This window comes from Colletotrichum jinshuiense, chromosome 7 (genome assembly GCF_051148585.1).
Source record: "Colletotrichum jinshuiense chromosome 7, complete sequence".
NCBI lineage: Eukaryota > Fungi > Ascomycota > Sordariomycetes > Glomerellales > Glomerellaceae > Colletotrichum > Colletotrichum jinshuiense.
The window spans coordinates 4,004,874-4,030,775 of record NC_139314.1 but is presented as its reverse complement, the minus strand read 5'-3'; the positions used below and the strand labels follow the sequence as shown (position 1 = coordinate 4,030,775).

Here is a 25,902-nt window from a genome sequence, read left to right as displayed (position 1 = left end):
ATAATAGCCCTATGCAGAGCCGCCAATGTTGCGTGAGACCGCTAGGCATGCGCTCGGTAATGTAAGCGAACGTTGGTTCCGTCGATGATTTACGTCTTGTCCACGAATCAAACGACGAGGACAACGGCTTATTATCCCCGCTTAGCAATTCTTTCGCGATAACTGGGTACAGCAGGCTTTGCTCTTTTTGGGTAATGTATGTCGAGGTACATGTTCCGGAATAAACGGCGGGCTCATGTCATGTTCTACCATATATTTAGATCCGACAATCCCGGAAAAACACTGAAGGCTCCTCGTTGGAAATGTCTTCGCCGTTTTTCGGTCGAATTTCAAAGTCAACTTGTTACAATTCTGCTGGTAATCTAGTCTATAAAGCCTCTTCAGCGTCAGACGATCACTGATTTAGGCAGTTAAGTATCACACGCAGTGAAATTTCACATGGCAGCGATCCAACTTACCCGGCAGTTGCCTCTGCCCCGCAATTCCTGCGGATTGTCAGCATCGCCACCTGAACGCACTTGATCGAGACCGACCCATGAGGCTTTTACAAACGAGGAGGGTACACGTTCGTCATGGCAGCGATTAGCGTCAGCACGCATGTCAAATGCCTCCATACAATCTTGCCATCATCCTCGACGCCCCCTGCTCCGTATCTTGCGGTTTGTGTGGAAGGATAATTCCAAAACGAGAGACTAGCCGATCAACGCCGGAAGAGTGGACATGCATATACAGGCAATGATCTAGAGGATGAATACCCATGCTTTCTAGCTCTGCAGGGTTCGACTAATCTCGGCTGCGCTCTCTGTGGCAATCACATCGCCCTTGCATTGCTTTAATTCACGGCTACGCGACCGCAGAACTTCGGCGATTTGGGGCAAGAATTCCTAACGTATGCATTTTGGAGAGGCGGGGAGGGGAGCCTCAGGGTGGCAATCTAGCCCTTGAATGGGTTAGAAAAATCAGCCTCAGTGTAACCTTTCAGTACCATTCTCTTACCCCTAACGAACATGTAAGTCATCCAGCGAGAGAAACGGAAGACAGTACACTAATGGTATAATCACTGCAATGTGCTTTGCATGGAAGCCTGCGAGCGGAATTATTCGTGATATCAAGGGGAATGCATAGTGTGCCTCAACACTAAGCTGCTCCCTCTTCAATTCTCCTGGTGTGTTGTCCCACCGATGTAATCAAGTTTATTGCACATCGTTCTTTGCCTCACTTGCCTCTGCCTCTTCACAACCAAGCCTCAACTAGAGGAAGCCCAGACCTAGATGAACACTTCCCAGTCCATCAACCCTATCTGACGAGAGTGTGGCAATGATGAAGGACTGGATCGATGTGTGTGCTAGCAGCTGCAAAGAATGCCCAGCCATGGGTGCGGACCCGGCTTTTAGAAATCAATCTTAAATCCAAATTACTAGGCCTTCGTCTTATTGAGATATCAACTGAATCAACAAAAATGGGTCACAATATCTCCTAGTCACATGTGGGGTGACATGACCATGTTTACTTCGTCGACAACAGCAAGTGCCAACATCAGCCAAAATCTTTGCAACACACGGGCCGAGGACCCCCCGATTGATTTTGAAGATGCCGCGAGGCTTGCATTGTATGTGTAAGATATCTCTTGATTGATTCGCTTTTCATCACTCAGGATTCCCCCGAGGATTTGAAAGGTGAAGCTATGCTGATACATCTTGTTTATCCTTTCGCACTGGTGACACTCGTGGCCACGACGCCTTTCTTCAACGCTCTCTGTATGAGGATGCGGTATTCAAAGTCGCGTAACTTTGCGAAGGTAGTCCCACCGGCACCACACAGCCGAGCGAATCTTACTTCATCGCCAGTTGATCCGACAGACCTAGAGACAGCCACCGTCTGTACGCTATATTTGTCCCGATTCCATGGCGGATGGCCTGTTGTTGGTTTTGTGGTTGCGTTTCTCAGCAGCAACGGGGAATTAGAGTGAAAAGCTAGAGGTCCAAGATCACCTCATGTCACACCACTAAAACAGCATGAACGGCTACCTTCTAGTGTAATAGCAACTAGCTAAGCATAGGATAAGGTTATGGGGAAACTTTGTAAAAATTGCTTCTTAGGGCGACGCAATACTAGCACAAGCGTAATTTTAGCGCGGCTGTGTATTGTTGTTCTCTCTGGTTAGCTTCCACGCCCGTAGGCCCCTCACAGACGTTTGATAGTAGGGGAATCAGAGAACAGTTCTACTTGAGGGCGTCCCTGCAACCGCTGGCTCAAATTGTACCTACTAAGCCCCCAAATAGCTAACCTGCCAAGGGTAAACCCAAGCAATCAAAATAAACTTAGTTTGCAGGCGGGTAGTTGTGCTGGTTCACGATGAGTCTTGTGAGGAGTTAGCTGTCATTAGCATGATCTGCCCCAGCCCCTCTACCCAGCATGTTGCGGTGTAGGCTACCGTTAAGTAAAGTACCAAATGTACGTTCATGTTTATTCCCTAGAGTTGCATAAATTACACTGGATTCATACCTGATATGGCGCGTATGCCATTCTAATCAACTCATTTTCTCCCCTGCTTGCCGCCCCTGTGGTGATGTTAGCCCATTACTTGTACTTCCGTGTTGTGACCGTAGGAAACCAGGACAAAGCACTCACAACACAGATAATTGTATGTCACCTTTGACTTTTGCCTTCAGCTCAATTTCGACATCTAGGTTCATATCGAGCCTAACCGACGGAGCATCTCTTCTTTGGCTCTCCATCTGCTGATTTTGCGGCGCTAGCTGTTGGCTATTTTGCGACCTTTGTGACTGCTGAGAGTCCTTGCTTTTGTACTCGTTCCGGGTCATTCCTTTGCGGTCGTTCCTTCGCATTACCTGGTCACCCGAACCTTGCGCACCACGGGCTTCGAGTTCATCGCTCAATTCCTTCTCCGCACTTGGCGGTGCTCCGTCCATGGTTTCAGCCTCTGTCCCGGTCGTGGATGGCTGTCGTCTTCCATCCCAATCGCTGTCTGCGTTCTCATGCTGGGGCGCTGTTGATTGGTCCGTGTCCTGGCTTGGTTGGGTTGCCATTTTTATATTTGGTTACGATCTGCGACTTTGGATATTATCGTGCCAGAGTCGAGGGCTTCGTGAACAGCGTGTTTTCGTGCGTCTCCAATGTGCTTGCGGCCGATAGCTTGCGATTACGTTGCACGGTAGGATTTCTGTCCAACGCCTTTTGCGCGGCTGAAATGTGGCCATTCTTGAGTTCTAGAATGTGTCTGGATGACGTAGCCCTATGAATCTTGCCGTTGTCGAGTGGTGGTCATGTAGCGATGACATCACTGCCCCTCTAAATCTATTGGGTTGCTCAGCATAGTAGTCAGCAGACAGGTCAGCACGATGCAAACAAATGCAGCGGTTGATTGGAAAATTTGAATTCAATCTCCAGCGGAAGGAAATTGTGACACTTTATTGCAATAGTAGAGTAACAAAGCACACTGCAATCTCTATCGGTGTGAGCCTACTGGTATTGCAGAATAAACCGGATATAGGGTTATTCATCGGCAAAACCCACGCGGTTGGTTGTGCACTTCAGCATCATATTGAATTGAATTGAGGCGCGGATTCAAGTATGGTTGTTACAGCTTCCAAACCATTTCTTTATTCTTTATGTTCCCTAGATGCGTTTTAATTCATTTGAAAGGTACCGTTACCAATCACAACATTCTTTAGACCGTCGTAATCTTTTGGTCCATCATCAAGTATAGCTTTATGGTACTGCCCTACAACTGTCTGAAGTTGCATTGATTGAGTCGCCGTGTTTCGCATAGCCAAGTATGATGGTACCCTCTCATGATCATAGCAAGAGGTTTTGGCTTTTGGGCGGGTGTGGGTAGCTAGCGAGAAGGACCGGTGATAACTATGGTGATACCGATGCGTGTATTAAGATGGCTGCTCATTGACTAGCAAAGGCTATGGCTGTTGCAAGGAAGCCCTCTGTCTATCAAATCAGGCCGTTGACCAATGGCCAGGTTCACTGACAGACCAATAAAAAGTTCAACGGGAAATATCGAAAAGCGGAGCACCGATCATGTTATTATGGCCCGATGTCATTGTGCTGAGCTTCAAAACCCTGCATGGCATAATACGGCATTCGAGCAGTGGCGTTCAAATCATGTGGCGACAGGTTTTTCGGAGGTGACGACCTTGGTGGCCGACGGCGACTGATTCATGCGGTTGCGGCTTGATACGATGGCCCCAGGGCCGCAAACGGCCACATGGAAGAGGGTTTAAGCGTCACCTGGAAGGCGGTCTAATTCAACAATGGATGCAATACATATGTCGTCGGACATTACGAGGCTATAACAAACGTAGTTCAACCAACAAAGGTGATCGGATTATCGGCACATCGGGTAAGATGGCACGATACGCATGTTCGGATAGGGCTTTTCAATCGGCAATCTAGACTATTAAGGCTGGCAGTGAGTAAGAATTGTCACATCCAACCTAGTCTACCCAAGCAAGCATCAGCGGTGCGTACTCAAATTTGGTGCGTTCCTTATTATTGTGAATACTATTAGGGGAATTTTAGCCGCTCGGCGCGGGGTTGCCGTGGGACGAGCGGGATTGTTTTCATCTTCATAGCACTGCGGAATCTAGCTCGCTACTTGAGAAAGTTCAGTCGATGCTTGTAGGGCCCCCGCTATGGTGCCCAAGCACAGGCTTGATATGCAAGCCAGACCAGCCTATCGGGTCGTCGCCGTCTGTTCTTGCCTAGACATATCTCCTGTCAGTCTTGTGTAATAATAACTACTACTAATGATGGGATGAACCAGGCGACGGCAGGGCCAAGTCTACACGGCCCCCTGTTAGGCTAATGCATATTTCTATGAGCGAGGGAACACAGCATGGCGCAGGCGATAGACTAGACGTATGTCAGGGGACCAGTCTCGCCTGCATGGCACATAAATAGAACGGCTTAAGGAGCTTTCTCGCGAGCTTTTGCAAACTAGAGGCACAACTGGGGGAATGAATGAGAGATGGATGGGATGGGACTCCTTCATTTCATTTCCCTCCCAATCAAAAGGGGCTCTGCTGCCAAATACAGCCGGCTGCGGCTTAGTGTTGCCAGCTAGGTTTCCAATCCCCACTACTTGCCGTGCGATCGAACTGCAGCACATATTTTTAAGATACCGCTTTAACCGTCTCTGGCCAAGTGCCCCCTAACCGCGTGAAGGTTCGCGTTCCGCAAGGAGCTCATACGGAGTTGCATCTTTCATAACTCGGGCCTTTCTGAACCCCACGGTGCGTCTCCGGAAGCCGCTGGCTTTGCCCTGGTATCACTAACTAGTTAGCCGACAGTCAAGTTTCTCGGCCGTGTTGGTCTGGTATTCGCCTTCCTTTCTCCTACCGATTCAACATAACCTCTTCTAGAACCATATCCTCTCCTTTTCTCTGTTTTTGGCATAGTCTCATACCAGAGGATGAATTCGATGCTTTACTTGGTGGGGATTTTCTTGGTAAAAACCAGTGAGTCTCTCGGCGTGCACTGAAATTGCAATGCTATGTGCCTCATATGTCATGTACTTCATGATGGACTCGCTCTAATCACCCATCCGTCCTAGGCCACGTAAGGTTAATGATTCGCCACCGCACTTACTTTCATGATCCGCGCTACCTGTGCGGGCGAGCATCTCAACCCTCCAATTTCCATTGCGAGTTACTCGGCTTTCCCAGACGGCCGGTGTGGCGTTCTGGGCCATCGCTCTAGCCCCCATGTGGCAAAGGTTGAAGCAATCGTTAGTACAATTAATTTAATATGGACCCTTGCTTTCTGTATATAGAACTGCAGATCGCACGGGTTCCTAGAGGATGTTCCCATTTGTATTCTGTATCAAGGTTTCTTTCTTCAGTATCACACTTAGAAACCAGGAGTTATTACATTTTCGGCTATTAGCCGTATTATTCTTTAAATCACTTGTTCATTCAAGAGTTCGACAGACACATATTTGGTTCGTGTTGTGCAGTATTGGCCAAAGCACAATGCGTTGGTCTCCTGTATTACTTGCCACCCTTGCTGGGTTGGAGGTAGCAGAAGCTCACGGTGGTAGGCCACACATGAACTTGGTGATGCCCCGTCATCGGGGGATAGACGAGCTACGACGAAGGCGCGCTACATTCGAGTCTTGGAATCCGCCAATGGTACCAAACCAACCTCGGGAGGACCGCACAAATCATTTGTCACCTCGACAGACATCGAGCATTCCGCTGGGAGACAATCAAATGTGCGGAGGCACATATGGGAGATGTGCCGACGGATATTGCTGTTCGGCTTCTGGGTAAGTGTCACTGTATGAGGGCTTTATTGCGGAGCAAGCAGCTGATGCCCAACAGATATTGTGGACAAACCGCAGATTACTGCAATTCGCCTGATTGCCAGATTAACTATGGCCCGGCGTGTGATGGCAACCAGAAACCTAGCGGGACGGATACATCCAATGACGCAAGACCATTGAAGGGTGACATCCCCTATGGTGGTGTCGGCATCTACTCGTGTGTTAACGTTGGTGATGTTGCCATTACCTACGACGACGGTCCTTACATCTACACTGCGGCTATGTTAGACAACTTCAAGGCTCACGGTGCCGTCGCTACCTTCTTTATTACGGGGAATAATATTGGAAAGGGCATGATTAATGTGGCGTACGCTGATGTTATCCAGGTAAGCTTCCAATTTAAGTAATAGGAAACACTTCTAACTAGCTCAGCGCATGGTTGCCGAGGGCCATCAGATTGCTAGCCATACCTGGTCGCATGAGAACCTGGATTCATTGACGCTAGAACAGCGCAAAAACCAAATGGTATACAACGAAATCGCCTTTAATGACATTCTCGGTTTCTATCCTACCTATATGCGGCCTCCCTACTCTATTTGCGGAGCCGAATGCGAGAACCAAATGGCCGACCTAGGATATCACATCACGTACTTCGATCTAGATACCCAGGGGTATCTGCACACCGACCCTAGCCAGATAGGATACAGTGTAGGGTTATGGGATCAGGCTATGCAAGCTCGTTCACCTTGCAACGCTAGCTACTTGCACATCGAACACGACATTCACCAGCAGATTGCAACGACACTGACCAGCCATATACTCGACTCCGTTGTTGCCAACGGATGGAATGCCGTAACGGTCGGAACGTGCCTGGGTGACCCCCCTGAGAACTGGTATAGGGGGAAAAGCGTTCCTAGCTACAACTTCAAAATCACCCCCGTCAGCGCCCCGGTCTGCTCCAGCACGGCCACATCCAGTTCTTCGCCGAGCTCGACCGGGTTGGCCATTTCTATCGACGCCACTTGTGGTTCTGCATCTGGCAAGACCTGTCAAGGCTCCGTCTTTGGAAACTGCTGTTCTGTGAACGGTTACTGTGGTAACTCCACCGCCTACTGCGGCACCGGTTGCCAATCTGACTACGGTACCTGCGATAGTCAATCGTCATCAAGCTCAGGTATGTCCAACTTTGTCATTTGGTCGTAAGAGGTTCCTTTTGCTTGCCACGAATCAATAGTACGACACGTAGTAGCACTATCAGAAGCTCTACATTCCCAACCTGCGGCTCCTAATCTGCTACGCGCCCCCCTAAACCCTGAATCTCCATCGTCTGACGTGAGAACCTTTTTAGATGCCTCCGCTCCCGGCTCCAGCACGGGCACATCCAGTTCTTCGCCAAGCTCAACCGGCTTGGCCATTTCCATTGATGCCACGTGTGGTTCTACATCTGGCAAAACCTGCCAAGGCTCCGTCTTTGGAAACTGCTGTTCTGTGAGCGGTTACTGCGGTAACTCCACCGCCTACTGCGGCACAGGTTGCCAGCCTGGTTACGGCACTTGCAATAGTCAATCGTCATCAAGCTCAGGTATGTCCAACTTTGTCATTGGTCACAAGAGGCTCCTCTTATTCGCCAGCCACGAACGAAGAGTACGGCATGTGGAAGCACTATCAGAAGCTCTATATGCCCGATCTGCGGCTCCGAATCTGCTACGCACCCAACCTAAATCTCCATTGTCTAACACGAGAACCTCTTTAGATGCCTCCGCTCCCGGCTCCAGCACAGTATCTGCTGGCAATCCCGCACTCCAGGTCTCGGTTACTGGAAGCTGTGGCCCTACGAACGGCGGTAATACCTGCGCTGGCTCGGTTTTCGGCAACTGCTGTTCTCAGTATGGCTACTGCGGTAGCGACGTTAACTTCTGCGGCACTGGATGCCAGCCGGGTTATGGATCTTGCGGTATGTAGAGGTTGAGATGATGCTATTGGATAGCTGGTCTCCCTTCTGTTTTCCTACATACCTTGCTAATCGTGACCTTGAATAGATCAATCTTCCGGATCCGCGTCCACTTCGATATCCAATTCCGCGCCTGCTTCGTCCTCTGGACCTGCATCTCCCTTGTCTTCAAGTCCCGCGCCTACGTCGGCTTCGGATCTTACGTCTACTGCGCCGTCCGTATCAGTATTACCTGTATCTTTCGGTAACACGTCTACTTCATCTTCCGAGTCTTTATCTACTTCACCTTCCAGACCTACGTCTGTTTTGTCTTTCGGCACTAACTCCACTTTATCCCCTTCATCTTCTGGGACCGCATCTGCTTTACCTTCTGGAAGTTCATCATTGTTGCCCTCCGGGATTAACTCTACTTCATCCTCTGGGGCCACCTCTGCTTCTACATCTGCAAGTCCATCACTTCTGTCCTCCAGGATTAACTCCACGTCATCTTCTGGGACCACATCTGCTCCAATTTCTGCGAGTCCATCACTTGCAAGTTCTTCACTTCTGTCACCCAGGATTAACTCTACTTCGTCCTCTGGCATAACCTCTGCTTCGACTTCTGCAAGCCCATCACTGTTGTCCTCTAAGGCCAACTCCACTTCGTCCTCTGGATCTTTATCTGCTTCTTCCTCTGCAACTTCATCACTTTCGTCCTCCAAGGCTAACTCAACTTCTTCTTCTGGGACCACGCCACCTTCGTCTTCTAAAATCACATCCGTCTCGGCTTCCGGAACTACGTCTCCTTCGTCCTCTGTGGCCACATCTGCTTCAGTTTCCGGAAGTATATCACTTTTGTCTTCCAAAACTAACTCAACTTCGTCTCCTGGAACCACGTCTACTTCTTCTCCTAGAATTGCATCGGCCTCATCTTCCAGAGCTATATCTTCTTCACCTGCTGAAACCACATTACCTTCGTCTCCTAAGACCACATCTATTTTATCCTCTGCAACCACACCTCCTTCTTCTTCCAAGGCCGTATCTACTTCATCCTCTGGGGTTGCTTCTGCTTCTTCTAAGGTCACGTCTCCTTCACCTTCTGAGACTACACCTCCTTCATCATCTAGGATCACGTCTCCTTCACCTTCTGAGACTACACCTCCTTCATCATCTAGGATCACATCTCCTTCGTCATCTAGAACCACGACAACATCGGCGGCTGTCCGAACCGTTACAGCCGTAGCCGCCCCCTGCGGTGCCGCAGCCAACAGCAAGTGCGGCACTGGCCTCTGTTGCACTTTGTTGGGCGTCTGCGCCAACAACAAAATTTTAATCGTCCCCAATCCATCATGTTTCACCCTGGCAGGATGTCAGTCAAACTGGGGCAGTACCTGTTATTAGAAAAGGAGTACAGCACATTAACGATGAGAGATGCTTGTGGTGGTATTGGATGTAACCATGATGAGAACCATCCGAGGGAAAAGTGCAGAGAAAGCTTGTGAGCGTAGAGTTAAAACCTGGCTAGTGGGGAGCAAGAGCCGCTATATAAGGGCTCCCGCGGTTTGCACATTTGGGTATTCGAAGTTGGCAAATGACCACTTCAAGCACACAGGGTTAATGGCCCTAATAAGTATAGTTAATATGAAGACACATACGATCAACGATGCAGTGGTGGCCTTCAGAGTTGTGAAATATTACCAAAGTAGCTAGTCACAGACCAGAAAGGTTGTGATCTTACTTTTGCTTGATTATACAAAATTATCAAAGTGGCATAAATATACAACATAATCGCCGATAGTATACACAATGGTTGTTGGGTTTGCTCCATGCTATCATGAACGAATCAACAGCTTGGCTTACACCCTATCTTGTGTGCAACTGGCCAATATGACGACGCCTGCTAACAGCCCACGGGCTATTTTGCTCGTACCTATCCTTATACTATACTATCTCCCTCCTCTGTCGGCCAGCTTTCTGTTCACAAGAGCTAATGGCGAGGTGGGGTGTAGGGCTGTGAACTAGTATTGCACCTCGAAGGTTCCAAAGCTGTGGATGATGGGGGGGCATACGTCTGAATCCGCCTTCGAGGCAATACTCTCATAGCTTGTTGTTTAGTTTCTTTTCAGGGCCAAGCTATATATAGACGACACAAATTCCAACTTTCGAACAGACTCAGCTCGTATCGTCTTCTCATTGTTTAGGCACTCGCAAATAGTTTGCTGGTTTACTAAAGCGCATACATAAATCACCTGTAACCCAAGTCAATTTCTACCCGGTTTTCGCATGAGACCAATGATTCGGTCAAACACCAATGACTACTCTGTCCCCTCAACATTGCAAGCCCCAGTGTGCACGTATTCACTTCCTCCGAGCCATGGCTGCCATCATCTGGCTGTTGGTCCAGTAGCCGACTATTACTCGGATTTAGTTTTCATTCCAGATGCTGTGGAATAGGATATCATACACCAGTGCTACAAGCAGTGTGCCACAGTTATCGCATTGGGCTGCGCCACTTGTGTTGTTGTGGTTGCAGGTTGGACACTTCACCATTGCGTCGGAGTTCTTGTAGGACCATAAATTTCAGTATGAGACACTTAAAATCACACCGAACATTTTGACACGTACTTAATTTAGTGCTGTCGTCAAGCTTAGCTACTTGATTAGCTCTTCCGCTTAAGAGAGACTTAGTCCGATAATGTGTTTAATGGGTTAAAACTGCTCAGGATGATATCTCAGACCAAATTATCATTTGGAGGCAAAGAGAATGTGGAAAAAGGGCCGTATGCCGGATTCAGTACGTGCAATATTGCGGCACAAATCAGGCTGCAGCTGTTGCCTAGACTTCGTCAAACCCTGCATGCAGTGGTAGGCAATCTGAGTGGCCGAGATCGACATGCAACCCACTTTCCGACGAGGCAACTTACAAAAACGAGACCAAGTCCCAACAGGATAGCGTTGGAGAAGTGCCGGGCGCTTGGGCGGCGCCTAGCAGCACACTCACCCAACCACAACCAGGAACTGTCACTGATTTGCTGATGATGAGGGCAGGCTTCTGCTACCGCGCGCCTGCTAGCTACATACGAAAGGAAAGGGAGAATAATGAACGACTTGTAAACTCAGGCACCAACTACTTGTTTTTAATCGCTTATATTCTTCCTCTATGCCATCCCTCCCAGTTCCAGCTTCCCCATTAAATAACCCGCTTTCCCCTGACCTTCTATCTGTGAGTAAATACTCACCGCACGCTTGTCAACATGTCTGCATCTGAAGACAGCATTCTGCAGCCCGATCATGGCGACGGGTTAGACCACAACACTTGCGTAAACTGTCGAATTCCACTCAAAGTCCAGCAAAGTCGCCTGCCTCGCAATGGGCCGACCTGGGTGCGCTTCCCACACACAGTCAGCCAAGTTCGAGAAGCTGCTCGTGCAGGCTGCACGTTATGCCAAGACCTACTTGCGATTCATAGCCAGAGGAGTCTATGGCTGTTGATTAAAACACATCTTTTCGGCAGATGCACCTGCTGCACTGGTATTATGCAGCGTGTTCGTTACCTCACGCGTAGCCTCAGCTTTAGGCCATTTCAACTTGTCTTCATGGGGCTCCCAGCCGGTCCTCTGTCCAACAGTTCAATGCACTCATTCGCCTACCTCGATTGCGGTAATGGAAAAAACGGAACGCGTTTTAACGCGTACACTTACAGCGGTACGTGGATGGTATTGTGTCTACAGTATCTTAGTATATAGGAGCTAAAACATGATAGGAGATCCTGCTTCGCACATAGTGCCTGCTTTTGGTCTGGACGTTGATACCGAACGAACGACGTCGGATATAAAAGGCTGGTTATCGAGATGCAATTGTGTATCGAAGCTGCAGGTGTCGGATGGAAGCCGATTCAAACCGACTCGCATCATCGACATCGGCAACAAACCAGAAGGAGAAGTCGTAGTAAAATCCACCGCGGGTCTTGATATACCAGCTTACCTCTGCCTGTCTTATTGTTGGGGCGGCCCTCAAGAACTCATTTGCAAGTCATCAAAAATCCACCCATCTCAATCTTGGCTGGCCCCTTATGACCGCGTACCGGCGGGTTTCAAGGATACCTTCAAGATTGCTAGGAAGCTAGGCTTCCGTTATGTCTGGATCGATAGCCTCTGCATAATTCAAGACGACCCCGAGGATCTTCAGAGGGAAATTCTCGAGATGCCCAACATTTTCAAAAACGCAGACCTAACAATCTGTGCCTCGTCCTCCGAAACCTGCGAAGAGGGCTTTTTGCAGCAGAGACCGGACTATAGCGAAAGAAAAATCACACTCGATCTGCCAGAGGGCAAGTTAGGAACAGCATACTTGGACTCGTTCATCTGGTGGTCGCCGCCTGTCCCTGAACCGTTGGCACAGCGTGCATGGGCTTATCAGGAGCGCTTGCTTTCCCCTCGGCTCCTCGAATACGGCTGGAGAACATCGCGATGGAGTTGCTCCTGCCAAAATGACTATAGCGGGAACAACAAACTCTCTATCCCCAAACATCCCTCCCGGGCCTCGGACGCTGTGAAGACTTATACACCTTACAACCTGTTCTCATATTTGAACCCACCGGGGATCCGGCGGTTTTCGCTTTCCGCGTCGGATCTTTTTATCTCCTGGACCATGATCATCCGCAAATACTCCGCCCTGAGGCTGACTTTTCCGGAAGATCGTCTCGCTGCCATCAGCGGCGTGGCAATCGAGCTTCAGAAAGCGACGGGTGTGCGTTATCTCGCCGGTTTGTGGGACCACGAACGCCTACCGTCGTTTCTGTTGTGGCGGACTGAGACGCCGTTTCCCGAGAGACGCGCGCGACCGCAAGACAGACGTGCGCCGTCTTGGTCCTGGGCAGCGATCGACGAGGGTGTGATTTTCGAACATAGCAGGATCATCTTGGAATCGTTCAAGGTCGTTGATGTCAGCGTTTCAGGAGACTTTGACCGGTCGGTTCAGGGGTCCATGAAGATGCGAGGACCTGTTCAACGATATCACTTCGGAGATGGGAGAGAAACTGTGGCCGTCGACCCTTCGGAACCGCATCTTACTATTACCAAGCAGGAAGGTCATAAATTGCTGATCTGGCCTGATTGTGTTGGTGACATTGTGCGTTATGACCAAGGTAATGTTGGGCTGATGGAGATCGACATGACTTTCATAGCAATTGGGCGGGCTCATACAGATGATGGCATTATTCGCGGGCTGATGCTTTTGCGGGACAAAGCAGGGGAGAGCAGCGACTACAGGCGAGTCGGTATGTTCCAAGCCAGAGACGAGGGCGAATTCATGGTGGGGGACTGGGGCATTGAGGACGCTGTAGTCATATGATTTCTCTATAACGTGTACACCAATCTATCTGCGAATATAAGTAAGCCATAGCTTGTGGCAGGATCTAAATCAAAAGGAATGACTCAAGGGTGTTCCAGACCCCCAACTCCCGGACGCTTCTTGTGACAACGGAGAATCCTACCAACAGACCATCGGCGGTGTTGTTCGAGGATACAGCGGCAAGGTCCGCAGACGGTTGCTCTGAGATGGTGGTGAATCCACTTTACGGGATACGCCCAGGTGACGCTACATAGTGATCAAAATATCACGGCAAGCCATTTTCGGAAATTTGCGGTATATTCTTGAATGAAATGCTACGACCCGCTTCAAAGCGAGCAGCTCTGAATCTATAGCTGAGTCGCACAGACAGACGCAAAGGCCTGGCGTGCGTAATTCAAACATGGCACAAGTCAGTGCAGGTCATGTCAGCTGTCAGTCCATCCAGCATCCCTGCCCTGCCCTTGCAAGTCGAGCCACATGGCGCCCATGCTCATTCTCATTAAGGAGAATTGTTGACCGAGCTCAGCGGAAACTCAGCGGAGAATACAGGCGTACTCTGTAGCCGAAGGGTTCCCATCCGCTTTGAAAAGTTCTTCCACCTAAAACCTGTAACGACGGGCACGAGTTTTGATTCCAACTGGGCTTGGCTCATAGAGTGGTTGCTGTAAGATTATTTGCCAGCATTGTAAATGAGGACACACTCCAAGTAGGCCTTATCTTGCAATGGTGGGAATTTGGGCGGCAAGAGCGGACTAGAGGCTTCACATCATACTTCGATGTGTGTGTGAAGGTTGCAGTCTACCCCGACCTTATGCTGTGGATCCAAGAAGCTGATAGCTTAGATAGGCTCACAAACGCTACGCGCTTGAGGGATTTCGTTACTGTGGCGAAGTTGGTGGCAAGCTCGCAAATAGTACGGGCCTAGCGGTAGGTTTCTGATGTCATTTGATTGTTGAATGACTTGTAGGGCTGGACATCAATATAGTCAGTTCGGTGTATGTAACTTGTTCCCCTTTAGTTAATGTGGCGCGATAGACTAGGCCGATCCAGCGGGAGGATTCGATCCAAAACACATGCCATCTTCCGTGCCACGGATCTGGAAGTCTCTTGGCCTTGTCTCTGGCTTGAGATGATCGGCGAATCCCGGCTTTGTCGCACAAACGGACAAGAAAAGCCAGCTGGAGTTGACGTTCCCTCCGCCCATGTCGACTCATTTCACACATCATGAACCAAGATTGTGACGCGTAAGGCGCCCTCCATTCCAGTAATTTACGCGGCCTATTTATGCGTGACTCTGAAAAGATCTTTGGTACCGCGGCGCGGGTCGTCAAAATATGCTCCATATTCATGTCCGGCGGCCCATCGGAAAGTCTAGTGGGTGCACTTTCCGAGTGGACGTGTGCACTAATACACAGCGTCCTCCGGGGTGCCAGCTGCCGGGAACATAATGTCTGCTGTCGGGGTTTTTGCCGGAGTCGCATCCGTACCATGTCCAGCAGGCAAAGCCCCGACGACAAACCCTGATGGTGGGCCGATGTCGCAGAGGGACACGGCAAGACCCTAGCGCTCCTGTTGGTTGGTTCAGTTGCCCTCCGCGGGCCACATTCCTCGTTCGGAGCTGTGGGCTTTGGGAAAGGATTCGACCCCGGGAGAAACATCCCAACCTGCAGCGCTGGGCGCAAAGATCGGGGTTCGGGTTCGTACGGCCCAAGGGGGGATCGATCAATTGTCGGCTTTGCGGTTGGAAAGAGTTTTCATCCCAAAAGCTAGCGCGGGTCTCACGACCCTTGCTAGCCGGATTGCGGATTCAACGACAGTCGCCGACATCTGTGTGTATAGGCTTTTGCAGGCGGAGCGGCCTGGACGAGGGAGGCCGTCTTTGATGGGACCAGTTGCAATGTGGCGCCACGGCCCAGGTGGTGCTTTGACTTTGACCGGCGGGTTGGCAAGCTGCTGTCCACTTGGCATCTCCATCCCGGTTTACCATATTTTGCATGGAAGTCCCATACAGGTAATGGTCGCGTGGTATGACAAAGACCCACGAGTGTGCGTGTGTCCTCTGGCCGCGGAGCGCGCTCTCCTCATCCCTGCCTCTCTGTTCAGCTCTGTTCAGCTTGGAGCTGGAAATATGATCATCCAGCTACCATGTGGCCTTGTGTCGGATCCGCAGCAGCGCCTGGAGAGGGTAGGAGTGACCCGCGTTGGCGGGCAGGATGCGAGAGGCAATTCGATGGACCGGAAAGATCAACGAGACGAAGCTAAACGTAATCTAGGACCTTCTAGTCTAAGGTAAACTAGTACACGGTAGTGTACTACGGTGAGTTTCAGCTCCAAGCAGGCTCTCCCGCCCTTGTATTCTGGATGCCTGATGTTCTGATGTCTAATCAGACGGCCAGGCAAGTGGCTATAAGATATTCGAGCAAAGAGTTTCTTGAGGCGCAAACCTGAGACATGGGCGCGTCGTTAATGACTTGGGGAGCAGGGCCAAAAAGTGCTGTAGCTACAGTGGCGGACGGGGCGAAACATCTGCCATGTCCTGCCATGCAATGCAATGCTCTGCCATGCCATGCCATGCCATGCCATGCCAGTGGGGGTACGTAGTGGATATGGCGCCGTGACCCGCTCGAGGGAGGGATAGAAGACAAAAAGGATTAACAAAGAGTGTTGAGCTCTTCCGCGGGACAGCAAAGCTGAAGGGATGGCGGGGCATTTGCAAATATGAAGTCCAGCGGCCGATACTCGGCGCTATTTTCATTCGTGTTCAGCAGTAATAGTCATCGGGAGGTCCACCGGACCATGACCGGACGAGTTGCGCGACGGCGGACGGTTGGAAGCAGCCGGGCAGGACGGAGTTGAAGTGAGAGATAATAATAGCAGTGTAGTAGACCGGATGCAGGCTTCCAGGCAACGCATGAAATCAGGGTAATTCCGCCAAGAAGACCACCCGATTTCTGGGGATTGGAGTGAGAAACGACCACTCTCGACGGGGTGGTTCTTGTTCATTAGAAACCCGGCACAAATGCAACGCTGCTCGGTAGCGAGATGCGGAGGGACCATACGGGAGAGTCGGGAGCTGGAACCAACGGCACGCAGCCAGGCACACATGTATCCATACAGGATACATGGAATGCATGGTACACTGCATGGAAAAACCGCAACGCACACGATGGGTGGGGGTACTCTGCCGATGAGGGTGATGATGGCCTCTCTCTTTCTCCTCTCCCTTTCCGTCTATTCGTACCAGTCACTGTCGGTCAAATCAAGCGGAGCAGATGATCTGATAAGATTGCCTAAAAGCGGGGCGGCATCAGATAAAAAATTTGCATCAGCGGCGGTGGGGTGAACCCACCGCACTAAGTGACACTAACGACTGACGACCACAAATCAGCCAATGATGGCAGTCACCACACACCCACCAACTTCCTTCCTTGCAACGGTGGGGTTCGTGCCTGTGCCTGTTGTGCCTGCCTGTCGTGTCAGCACAAAGCACGGAGCGCGGATACGGAGCAAGTACGGATACAGAGTACTTTGAATACCCATTTGCGCCTGCCTGCCTCGGTCGCGGTGGCACGGAGGCAGTCGCAGCTGGTGGGTGGCCCTTTCGTTCATTCCCTGTCCTGCCCTGCCCTGCTCTGTCCCTTCCTCCCCACCCACCTGGGCTCCTGTGTACAGAGTACCGGTACGGTGAGGTGTACGGATCGTGTAGGCAGGTGGCAGGCAGGCATACCTACCATACCATACCATACCATACCCGTAATAGGCTGATAGACAAGACAGGCAGGCGCACGGCAAGCTAGCTGTTAGCTCCTCCCCACTCCTCTTTTCCATCGTCGTCCACCCAGTCGCGTCTCGGATATTCTGCCTCTCCTCGCTCGAGACCCTCCTCTTCTCCCTCGGGACCCCCCATGTCATATGCTTGAAGTCAAGCTTTTTTCTGTCTCTATTCTTTCGCGAGTCGCTAGGGATTTTTCGGCCTCCGGATCGTGGCAGGACCCGCCGGGAGAAAATGCCTTTGTGTCCCTTGCGTCGAGACACCCGCAGGCCGAGGACCGCAAACCGCCAATGTCAAGCCAAGCCTCCGTCCATCTCCTAACCAAACTGCCCAGGCTTGGTCGGCATCGGACTCGAGCTCGCGATTCATGCAAGGGAAAGGAATAACGAATGCAAGCATCTCACCACTAAATTACCTCGGGCGTCGCCCCCGGCTCTAGGCGCTCTCGCCACGGGATGCACCCCCAAACATGGACACGTCGGGCGGCGATCTCCCAAGCTTCCATCAGCTCTTACATAGTACGCACGAATAGCGCCCAGTGGTGTCCGGCCTCCCTCGCTCCCCAAGCCTCCTCTCCAGGCCACAAACCCACCACACCACCACACCGTCCCCACGGCCAAGACGAGACGAGACGACCTGGCTTCCGACCAGCCTGACATGTGAGGTCGTGGTCCGATGCGACGTTCTGACAGCCATTATACTGCCCGCTCTGGTAACCGAGCTGCAGCAGCAACCTCTTTCGGCCCATCGGTTCCCAGCTTGCTACCACCACCACCACCATCACTAATAACATCACCCCAACACCGACCCATCGCACAACAACATAGGTGAGTTAGTTTAGTTGCACAGCGCACCTGCACCTGCACCTGCACGATCTCATCCCTGCCCAGCCTTCTGCGAGTCTCTCCGTCTGTCCCCGTTGGATCCCTCCCGCCCTTGCCTCGTCCGAGCGGGCCTGGCATCCTTCTTCCCCACAACGTCTGAGTCGCCCAACGATCCGGCCAGCCAGCTGGATGTCTTTGACGCCATTTCGTAATTCTGCGCCGACGCCAATACCACCGCGACCAACCCGTGTCCGTCGCGTGGGACGCCTGCGAGGTCTGGCTTGTCTGCCAGCACGGACAAAGTAAACGTCGGCCGCTGCTGACCCTACAACACCCGGTCGTGGGCTTCTCCACCTCTCAGGAGCCCACTCGGGGGTCCACTCGGCGTTAAAGGTTCTTTTGCTTTTGGTGGGCATCCAGGGACACGAGCAGGTTGATTTTGGTGCTAGTCCTGCTTCATGGTGGAGAGCTGGCTTTGACCCGACCTAGCCATGGTGCACTAGTGGTGGCACTCGTCAACACCCTTCATCGACTTCGCATCGCCGAGCCGATTGTGGTAGCATGGGTTCTCCTCGGGTCCCGCAGCAGCAACACCAGCTCGCGTTTAATACAAAGATGCCCTTCCCGCCCTTCCGGTGACACACTCGCCTCTACTCTTCGGCTTCATCGTCTATCACCGGACAACAGAAAGCGTCCTTCACTTTTCTGTTGCTCTATTGCGCCCTGGAGCCTGGTCGCTGCCGAAACCAGTTGGAAATCACCACCACTCGACCAAACCACGAGCAGCCCGCCAACCACTACCACCATGGGCTTCTTTTCGAAGAAGGAAGCTCCCGTCGAGGAGCAGGTGGCCGTCGAGCCTGCGACGCCCGCCTACGACGAGAAGACGGGCCAGCATGTGGCCGACAAGTCTAGCGACGATGAGCTCGTCAGCAAGGACGTGCAAGCTGGTGTTGCCAAGGTCGAGGCCATGACTGCCGTCTGGAGCAAGCGCGATCTCATCATTGCCTACACCCTGTAAGTCGACCATGCTGTCGCACGCGCAACCTTTTTTTGTGCATATCGTGTCACCCACTATGGCTGCTAACAGATATCGGCAGCATCTGGCTCTTTTACGTTGTCACAGCCATCCAGGAGGTGTCGATGCGTGTCTTGTCGCCCTTCGTCACCAGTGCCTTTGCCATGCACTCGTTGACGGCCACTACTGGCGTCATGTCCACCCTTATCGCAGGTCTCATCAAGCTGCCCCTGGCCAAGATTCTCGACACCTGGGGACGTCCTCAGGGTCTCGGTTTGATGCTTCTCTCCTGGACTCTCGGTTTCATCATGATGGCTGCTTGCAACGGTGTTGAAACCTACGCCGCTGCCCAGGTCTTCTACTCTGTTGGGTAAGTTGAGACTATTTCGTGTTTTAACAAAAATAGGTTAGTGGCTAATACAGTTTCTACAGATCCCAGGGTATTAGCTACTGCATCACCATCTTCATTGCCGACACCTCCACCCTCAAGAGCAGAGCTCTCGCGCTCTCCTTCGCCACTAGCCCCTACATCTTCATCACCTGGGCTGCCGCTCCCATCACCGACAGCATCCTCCGCGAGGACGGCATCGGTTGGCGCTGGGGTTTGGGCATGTGGGCGATCGTCGCCCCTGTCGTTGTCGGACCCCTCGTTCTCCTCTTCCTCTGGAACCAGCACAAGGCGAAGAAGATGGGCATCATTGATGGCCGTGGATCCATCAAGAACATCTCCGGCGCCAAGGTCTTGAAGTTCCTCGTTGATGTCGATGCCCTCGGCATCCTCATCCTCGCTACCGGCATGGCCTTGTTCCTTCTGCCGTTCAACATCTACTCCTACCAGACCGAGGGATGGCGCTCTCCCATGATCATTGCCTTTGTTATCGTCGGCTTCTTCCTGATCATTGGCTTTGTCGTCTACGAGAAGTTCTTTGCCCCCGTCACCTTCATCCCCTTCTCCCTCCTGATGGACAGGACCGTCTTCTTTGGCGGTCTGATGTTCGTCTTCGTCTTCTTCAACTCGGCTGTGTGGGGTTCCTTCTTCAACTCCATGCTCATGGTTGTGTGGAACACCTCTGTCACGCAGGCCACCAACATCAGTAACATCTACCGCACCGGTTCTTGCTTCTTCTCCATCATCATCTCGGCCCTCATCTACAAGACCGGACGCTTCAAGCCGTTCGCCCTGTTCTTCCTCATCCCTCTGATGATGCTCGGTGTTGGTCTCATGATCCACTTCCGCCAGCCTGACCAGCCCATTGGCTACATCGTCATGACCCAGATCTTTGTTGCCTTTGCCGGTGGACCTATCGTCATCTGCGGTGAGATGGCCATGCTCTCGCCCTCCGACCACCAGCACGTTGCCGTCATCATGGCCGTCCTCGACCTGTTCGGCAGCATCGGCTCCACCGTCGGTTACACCGTCGCCACTGCCATCTGGACCGGCACCTTCAGGAAGAACATTGCCAAGTACACTCCCGCTGGCACCCCTGTGGAGACCATCTACAACGACCTCATCTCCCAGCTTAGCTACCCGGTCGGTACTCCCGAGCGCATCGGAATCCAGCGTGCCTACGGTGATTCGCAGCGCATCATGCTTATTACCAGTGTCTGTCTCTTGGTGGGTGCGCTTGCTTGCGTAGCCATGTGGAGAGACATCAATGTCAAGAAGATCAAGCAGGTGCGCGGAAACGTCGTTTAAGGAATGGATAATGGCATATGATACCCCCCACCACAAGGCTTTGGGCCTTGTGATAGAAAAGCGATCTTATTTTCGATTTTGGCGTCTCTTTGATGGGATGATCTAGTTACGTTTTGTTACCAGTTTTAATTTATGAGGGACGTAAGCAACGGTTTTAGTGGAACGAAGGATTATTCATGTACATTATGACCAGCTTGATAGCTCCCTAAGCATTATTTTGCGCATCAGACTTTGTTCCTCACTGAATTTCCAAACCCGCTTGTCGTTTGTCAGAGGATACCATCGGCCTTACTGAATTCCGGTTTAGTTGTTCTGGTGAAGGTCCTTTCTCATCACACCCTTCAAGCTATCCTCTGAAATGGTAATGTACTTGTCCGGCGACACGCTGTCTTCAAAAGGCACCCTCAACCACTCGTCCGCTTGCGCGATTTTGCCGCCGCGGAGCTTCAAATCGATGACGCCGGAATACTGGAACGGCAGCCCTGTGGCCTTTCTCCTGCCGAGGTCGTTGACGAACACGCCCTTGTTTACGGTCCGGAAGCTGCAATAACCATTGCCGTCGGCGTCCATCTCGGCCCAGTAGACGGGGTACTGCGGGTCCAGCCAGACCTCGAACTGGTCGTGGGCGCCGTTCCAGTGCTTGTGGTGGCGCTCGAGGAAGGGGAAGGGGATGTGGATCTGGGCGCCGTGGTCCGTCATGACCGAGTCCGGGGTGAAGAGGGCGAGGAGGGGCGCCGGGTCGCGCGAGGCCCAGGCGCGGCAGTAAATTTCGGGGAGGTCCTTGAGGTTGGCGTTGCCGCTCATTTTGCGTGTGTTATTCTTGTCCGAAGGAAAGACTCTGATGCCCGAATCCTGGTTTCCTCTTTTTCTATTTCTTTCTTGTTCTTATATTGCAGTGAACGAAGACTTGTCAGACGAATTTAAAGCTGAACATTAACGAAAAAAACCAAGTTTCATCATTCGGCATGGCGGTAGCAATGGTTTATTATAACAGAGCATTGGTGGTAACGATAGGCGAGTAGCGGATGCCATTGGGGAAGCTCCGTGATGGACGAGTTTTGAGTGAAACCGGAGGTCGTTGATCGGATGAGGAGCTCCCCCGTTTGTGACGTAGTGGGGTATATACAACTTTTTATCGGCGCCCATTCAAACATCCGGTTTCCGGCGCGGAGGCTTCGGAGGTGTGGAGGAAGTGCCGTTTTGGTTTTGCGAAGTTTATTGGGAGATCAGCCGGAGAGGGAGGGCCCGGGCCAAACGTTGGTTTATGCGCAGCCCGCCCAACTGACGGCTCGTGACATTTCCAACGCACCTAATAATATCACGCTGCTCTTTTGAGTAGATGGAAGAAGGGATTTCTTTCTTTCGAGGTGCAAATCCTGGGAAACTAACATGCCCGAACAGTGAACTCGCGCTGATGAAGGGGCTGTGAGTCTTCAAACGGCGGTTTACCACATATTCCCAACGTCTTGATATTGTAGTTCGTTGGAGCACGTCAATGCGCTGGACGTTATACTGCCCCTCCTTCCGGAGCTCATGTTCGGCCCGCCACGGGATGCTGGCCACCCCTACCCGGCATCATGTTGTTGGGTCTGTGCATCATCCAAAAGCGTTCGTTCCCGCGGTTTCCGAAGCAAGCTGTGAAGACGCGATTGGCTCGTCCCCAGGACTCAACTCCGGTGATGTTCTTGCAGAGGTTGAGAGGTGGGGCGAGAGATATCGATTTTACGCCTTGGAATGAAGGTTTACATCACATTCACTACGACGAACGTTTGCTGAACTAGTTTACTACTTTTGTTGGTCTAGACGAACCAGCCTGCTTTTGAACGAATCGCTAATAATGCAGCTTCTTGTTGACAACATTAATAAGAGGCTTTCCGGCATCCATCCGTTCCAGATTGGCCTCCAAGACTCCCAATACGCGGTCCCAGTAACCGTTGGTTATCCAGCTGACATGGGGCGTGATGAAGACGTTGGGTGCCTTCCACAGAGGGTGGTCCTTGGGCAAGGGCTCGGGGTCTGTGACGTCCAGAGCCGCGGCCCGGATGGTTCCGGCCTCGAGGGCCTCGATGAGGGCATCTGTCTCGATCAACGGGCCTCTAGCAATGTTGGAAACGAACGTCTTGCGCTTCGCCAAGATGGCGAACTGTTCTCTGCCGATGAGGCCTCTAGTCTCCTCCGTCAGCGGCAAGCCCAGGACCAGGAGGTCGAGGTCCTGGCTCAGGAAGTCGTTAATGGCCTCCTTCGAGACGCCGTGGAACCACTTGGCGGGGACCAGGCCGTCCGGGTCGCCGGTTCCGGGAATGCAGTAGCTGTCGTCCTTGCGCGACTCGGGCGTCGCGCGCTCGCCTCTCGTGTAGGCGTACACCTCCATCCCCATGGCTTGTGCGATCTTGCCGCACTGGCGGCCAATCGCGCCGTAGCCCAAGATACCCCTGCACCCGCAAGTCAGCATTGAACCGCATGCAGCCAACATACACGCGCGCGCGCGCGCGACGACTTACATCCGTAGCCCGACCGAGTCCTGGATTCCTTGGGCTTCCACTTCCACCGGGTGCTCCCAGATACCCTCCTTCATGTTGTTGGAATACCGCAGAAATTGGTGTTGGCTTGCCAGCCAGCTACCGATAACCCATTCGGCAATCTGCGGCCTGTAGTGATGTTTTTGCATCTTTAGCTGTTTGTCCCCCCATTACGCAAAAAGTAGAAGAAAACAGCCACAGTATAGAGGGGCGAGGCATTTTTTGCAACTTACGGATGGCAGCCGTTGGTCGTGCAGAATGGAACGTCCGGGTTCTTGTAAACGTCGTGGTCCAGCCATTTGTCAGCCCCGGCAGAAGTCAACTGCACAAACCGCACGTTCTTCATGCGCTCTGCGGCCGCGGGCATAAAGGACATGAATATCGTCACGCCCTCCCACGTCTCGTCGGAGAGGTCGTCCGGCAGGATGAAGCCGCCGCCGCCCGGCTTGAGGCTCGACGCCCAGCAGACCTCGAGACCGGGGAACCGCGCCGAGATCCTCTGCACCCATTCCGGCTTGTAGGGGGCCGACATGAAGATGAGGATCTTGTCCTGGGCCAAGGGGCCCGGGTTGTTCACGAGTTCGCCCATGACGAGGCTTCTTGTTTTTTTTTTTTTTCTGTTTCGAGTCTTTTGGTTTGTTTGAAGGAGGAGAATCAAGCCGTCGTGACCGGGACCGAGGCGCAATGTGGTGGTGTTTTTTTGGGAATGGCCGAGAAGTTAATGACACACTTGCGTCCCTCCCCTCCTTCGCCGCGCAAAGGTACCGCGGTGCCCATGCCGCAATTTAAAGCGGTGCCCCGCGCTGAAGGTTCCCCGATAACGAATTCGTGCGCTCCGATAGGCCCAGGGTGGCCGACGACTAGGGCTGTCGGCTCCATCTCCTATCGACGTGGGCCCCCCGGAGGCTCCGCTAACGTCCCGAGATCGGTAGCAGTCTTATCAGCAGCGCAACGACTCGAGCATTTCCCTTTTCTGGTAGGTTTCGTTCTTTTCGTCTTTCTTTCTTGCTTTCTTTCTGGGGGTTTATTGGTGTGTGTTGTAAAGCAAACTCTTTCATGGAATAGTGGACAACAGGCACGAGGAAGGGATTTTGGGCCAGAGGAATTCCCGCTGCCATCGGCTTCAGCCAAGCTCACATCGTTGGGAAGACAAGGCCGACCTGGCCCGGCCAGCCGACATTAATGTTAATTGAATGCCAGGCACAAGTGTTGCAGCTGCGTTAATGTCCATCCAAACAGATTCCAAAGAACAATTTTAGGGTTTTTTTTAGCTTGGAAGAGGGGACGTGTCATTTTGTGACTATGGGTCTTCCTTATAAACTCGAGGCATGCTCCTATGTGTGCATCGGACTTGGAAAGGCCCAGGGCATCGGTTGAAGAGGGGTTATGAAAGTATTATGGCATGCAGATAGGCCTAACAACTTCCGTGCCGCCTCATGCCAACTGACATATAGAGAAACATGGGTTCTTGCAAATACTTAATAAGGCTTGACCCCGGCCAGCCTCAACAGCTTCTCCGTCAATTCGGGCTTCTCCCGGGGCTCTGTTCTTCTCGTATCGAGCGTCCCGTCAGACAGCGTAGGCTGGTTCGTCCTCAGGACAATGTTGTCGTGCGGCCAGTGCGTCGTTGCCAACCACTTCTCAAAGGCCTCCCTTTTCGAATCAAGAACTTCCTTGGTCGCAAATGAAGCCGGCGCGTAGGAGACATAGGTGATGGTGCGGATCGTATCGCTCTTTGCAGTCGGCTCGGCGCCGAAGTGAATCAGCCGCGAGTCCCAGATGATCAAGTCCCCCGGCTCCGCAACGACCTTGTGCTCGCGGTAGCCCTGCTCCACGAACCAGGCAATCTGCTCCGGGTTGTAGTTGAAGAAGTCCTTACGCGTCCACTCCGACTTGTCCGTGTGCTCGCGGAAGAAGGACTCGGTGATCTTGTGCGTTCCGGGATACACCGTCAGGCCCCCGTCCTCGGGCCCGGCCCTGGAGAGGTTCACTATGCCCTGCACGCATTGCAGCCCCTTCCGGTACGGGCTCTGGTCGACATGGGGCCACTTCTGCCGGGGGACATGGCCCGGTCGTCGTGGGAGGGTGATGTTGAGCGCATCGAACGACACGATGAGCTCGTCGCTGTTCCAGACTTTGGAGAAAACATCTATGACGCCGGGCTCTTGGCGTATATCCCACATGAACTTCTCGTGGACGACTCCGTAGTGGTTGAAGGTGTTGATGCTGGAGATGAACGGCAGGTTCTCCGATGTCCACGTCGAGGGGTCCTCCAGGTTTAGGGAAGGATTGTCGAATGACTGGAGCCAGGAGAAGGCTCGCTGCTGGTACTCGGCGGCCTTGTCATGGGATATCACGGACGGAATGACGGCGAAGCCGTTTTTCTCAAAGTCGGTATGCCAAGTGGACTCCGCCATTATGTCTTCCGGCGAAACCGACTGTTTGCATCAATCGAAGTTCTAAACCCTTGATTCCGTGGTTGTTTGCAAGTTC

At 52.2% G+C, this 25,902-nt stretch overlaps 7 protein-coding genes across 7 annotated transcripts; 3 read left to right on the top strand and 4 right to left on the bottom strand.

The window, feature by feature from the left end:
• Positions 1–2,536: 2,536 nt before the first annotated feature.
• On the bottom strand, positions 2,537–3,050 carry EsH8_VII_001051 (uncharacterized protein; the record flags this gene model as incomplete). Its single annotated transcript, XM_083271184.1, has 2 exons — positions 2,537–2,561; positions 2,632–3,050. 2 exons carry the CDS (start codon positions 3,048–3,050, stop codon positions 2,537–2,539), a joined length of 444 nt encoding a protein of 147 aa, XP_083128741.1.
• A 3,265-nt stretch (positions 3,051–6,315) lies between these two features.
• EsH8_VII_001050 (chitin deacetylase) lies at positions 6,316–8,497 on the top strand (the record flags this gene model as incomplete). The annotated part of the gene is made up of 4 exons (XM_083271183.1): positions 6,316–6,684; positions 6,731–7,472; positions 8,052–8,256; positions 8,338–8,497. 4 exons carry the CDS (start codon positions 6,316–6,318, stop codon positions 8,495–8,497), a joined length of 1,476 nt encoding a protein of 491 aa, XP_083128740.1.
• Positions 8,498–11,984: 3,487 nt separating this feature from the next.
• EsH8_VII_001049 (HET domain-containing protein) lies at positions 11,985–13,580 on the top strand (the record flags this gene model as incomplete). Its single annotated transcript, XM_083271182.1, has 1 exon — positions 11,985–13,580. One exon carries the CDS (start codon positions 11,985–11,987, stop codon positions 13,578–13,580), a length of 1,596 nt encoding a protein of 531 aa, XP_083128739.1.
• Positions 13,581–18,981: 5,401 nt separating this feature from the next.
• Positions 18,982–20,890, top strand: EsH8_VII_001048 (uncharacterized protein; the record flags this gene model as incomplete). The annotated part of the gene is made up of 3 exons (XM_083271181.1): positions 18,982–19,193; positions 19,277–19,564; positions 19,627–20,890. The coding sequence occupies 3 exons, from the start codon at positions 18,982–18,984 to the stop codon at positions 20,888–20,890; spliced, it is 1,764 nt and encodes a 587-aa protein (XP_083128738.1).
• Positions 20,891–21,193: 303 nt separating this feature from the next.
• Positions 21,194–21,694, bottom strand: EsH8_VII_001047 (nuclear transport factor 2 family protein; the record flags this gene model as incomplete). Its single annotated transcript, XM_083271180.1, has 1 exon — positions 21,194–21,694. The coding sequence occupies one exon, from the start codon at positions 21,692–21,694 to the stop codon at positions 21,194–21,196; it is 501 nt and encodes a 166-aa protein (XP_083128737.1).
• Positions 21,695–22,721: 1,027 nt separating this feature from the next.
• Positions 22,722–23,998, bottom strand: EsH8_VII_001046 (D-isomer specific 2-hydroxyacid dehydrogenase family protein; the record flags this gene model as incomplete). The annotated part of the gene is made up of 3 exons (XM_083271179.1): positions 22,722–23,322; positions 23,392–23,538; positions 23,643–23,998. 3 exons carry the CDS (start codon positions 23,996–23,998, stop codon positions 22,722–22,724), a joined length of 1,104 nt encoding a protein of 367 aa, XP_083128736.1.
• An 889-nt stretch (positions 23,999–24,887) lies between these two features.
• On the bottom strand, positions 24,888–25,826 carry EsH8_VII_001045 (phytanoyl-CoA dioxygenase family protein; the record flags this gene model as incomplete). Its single annotated transcript, XM_083271178.1, has 1 exon — positions 24,888–25,826. The coding sequence occupies one exon, from the start codon at positions 25,824–25,826 to the stop codon at positions 24,888–24,890; it is 939 nt and encodes a 312-aa protein (XP_083128735.1).
• Positions 25,827–25,902: the final 76 nt, after the last annotated feature.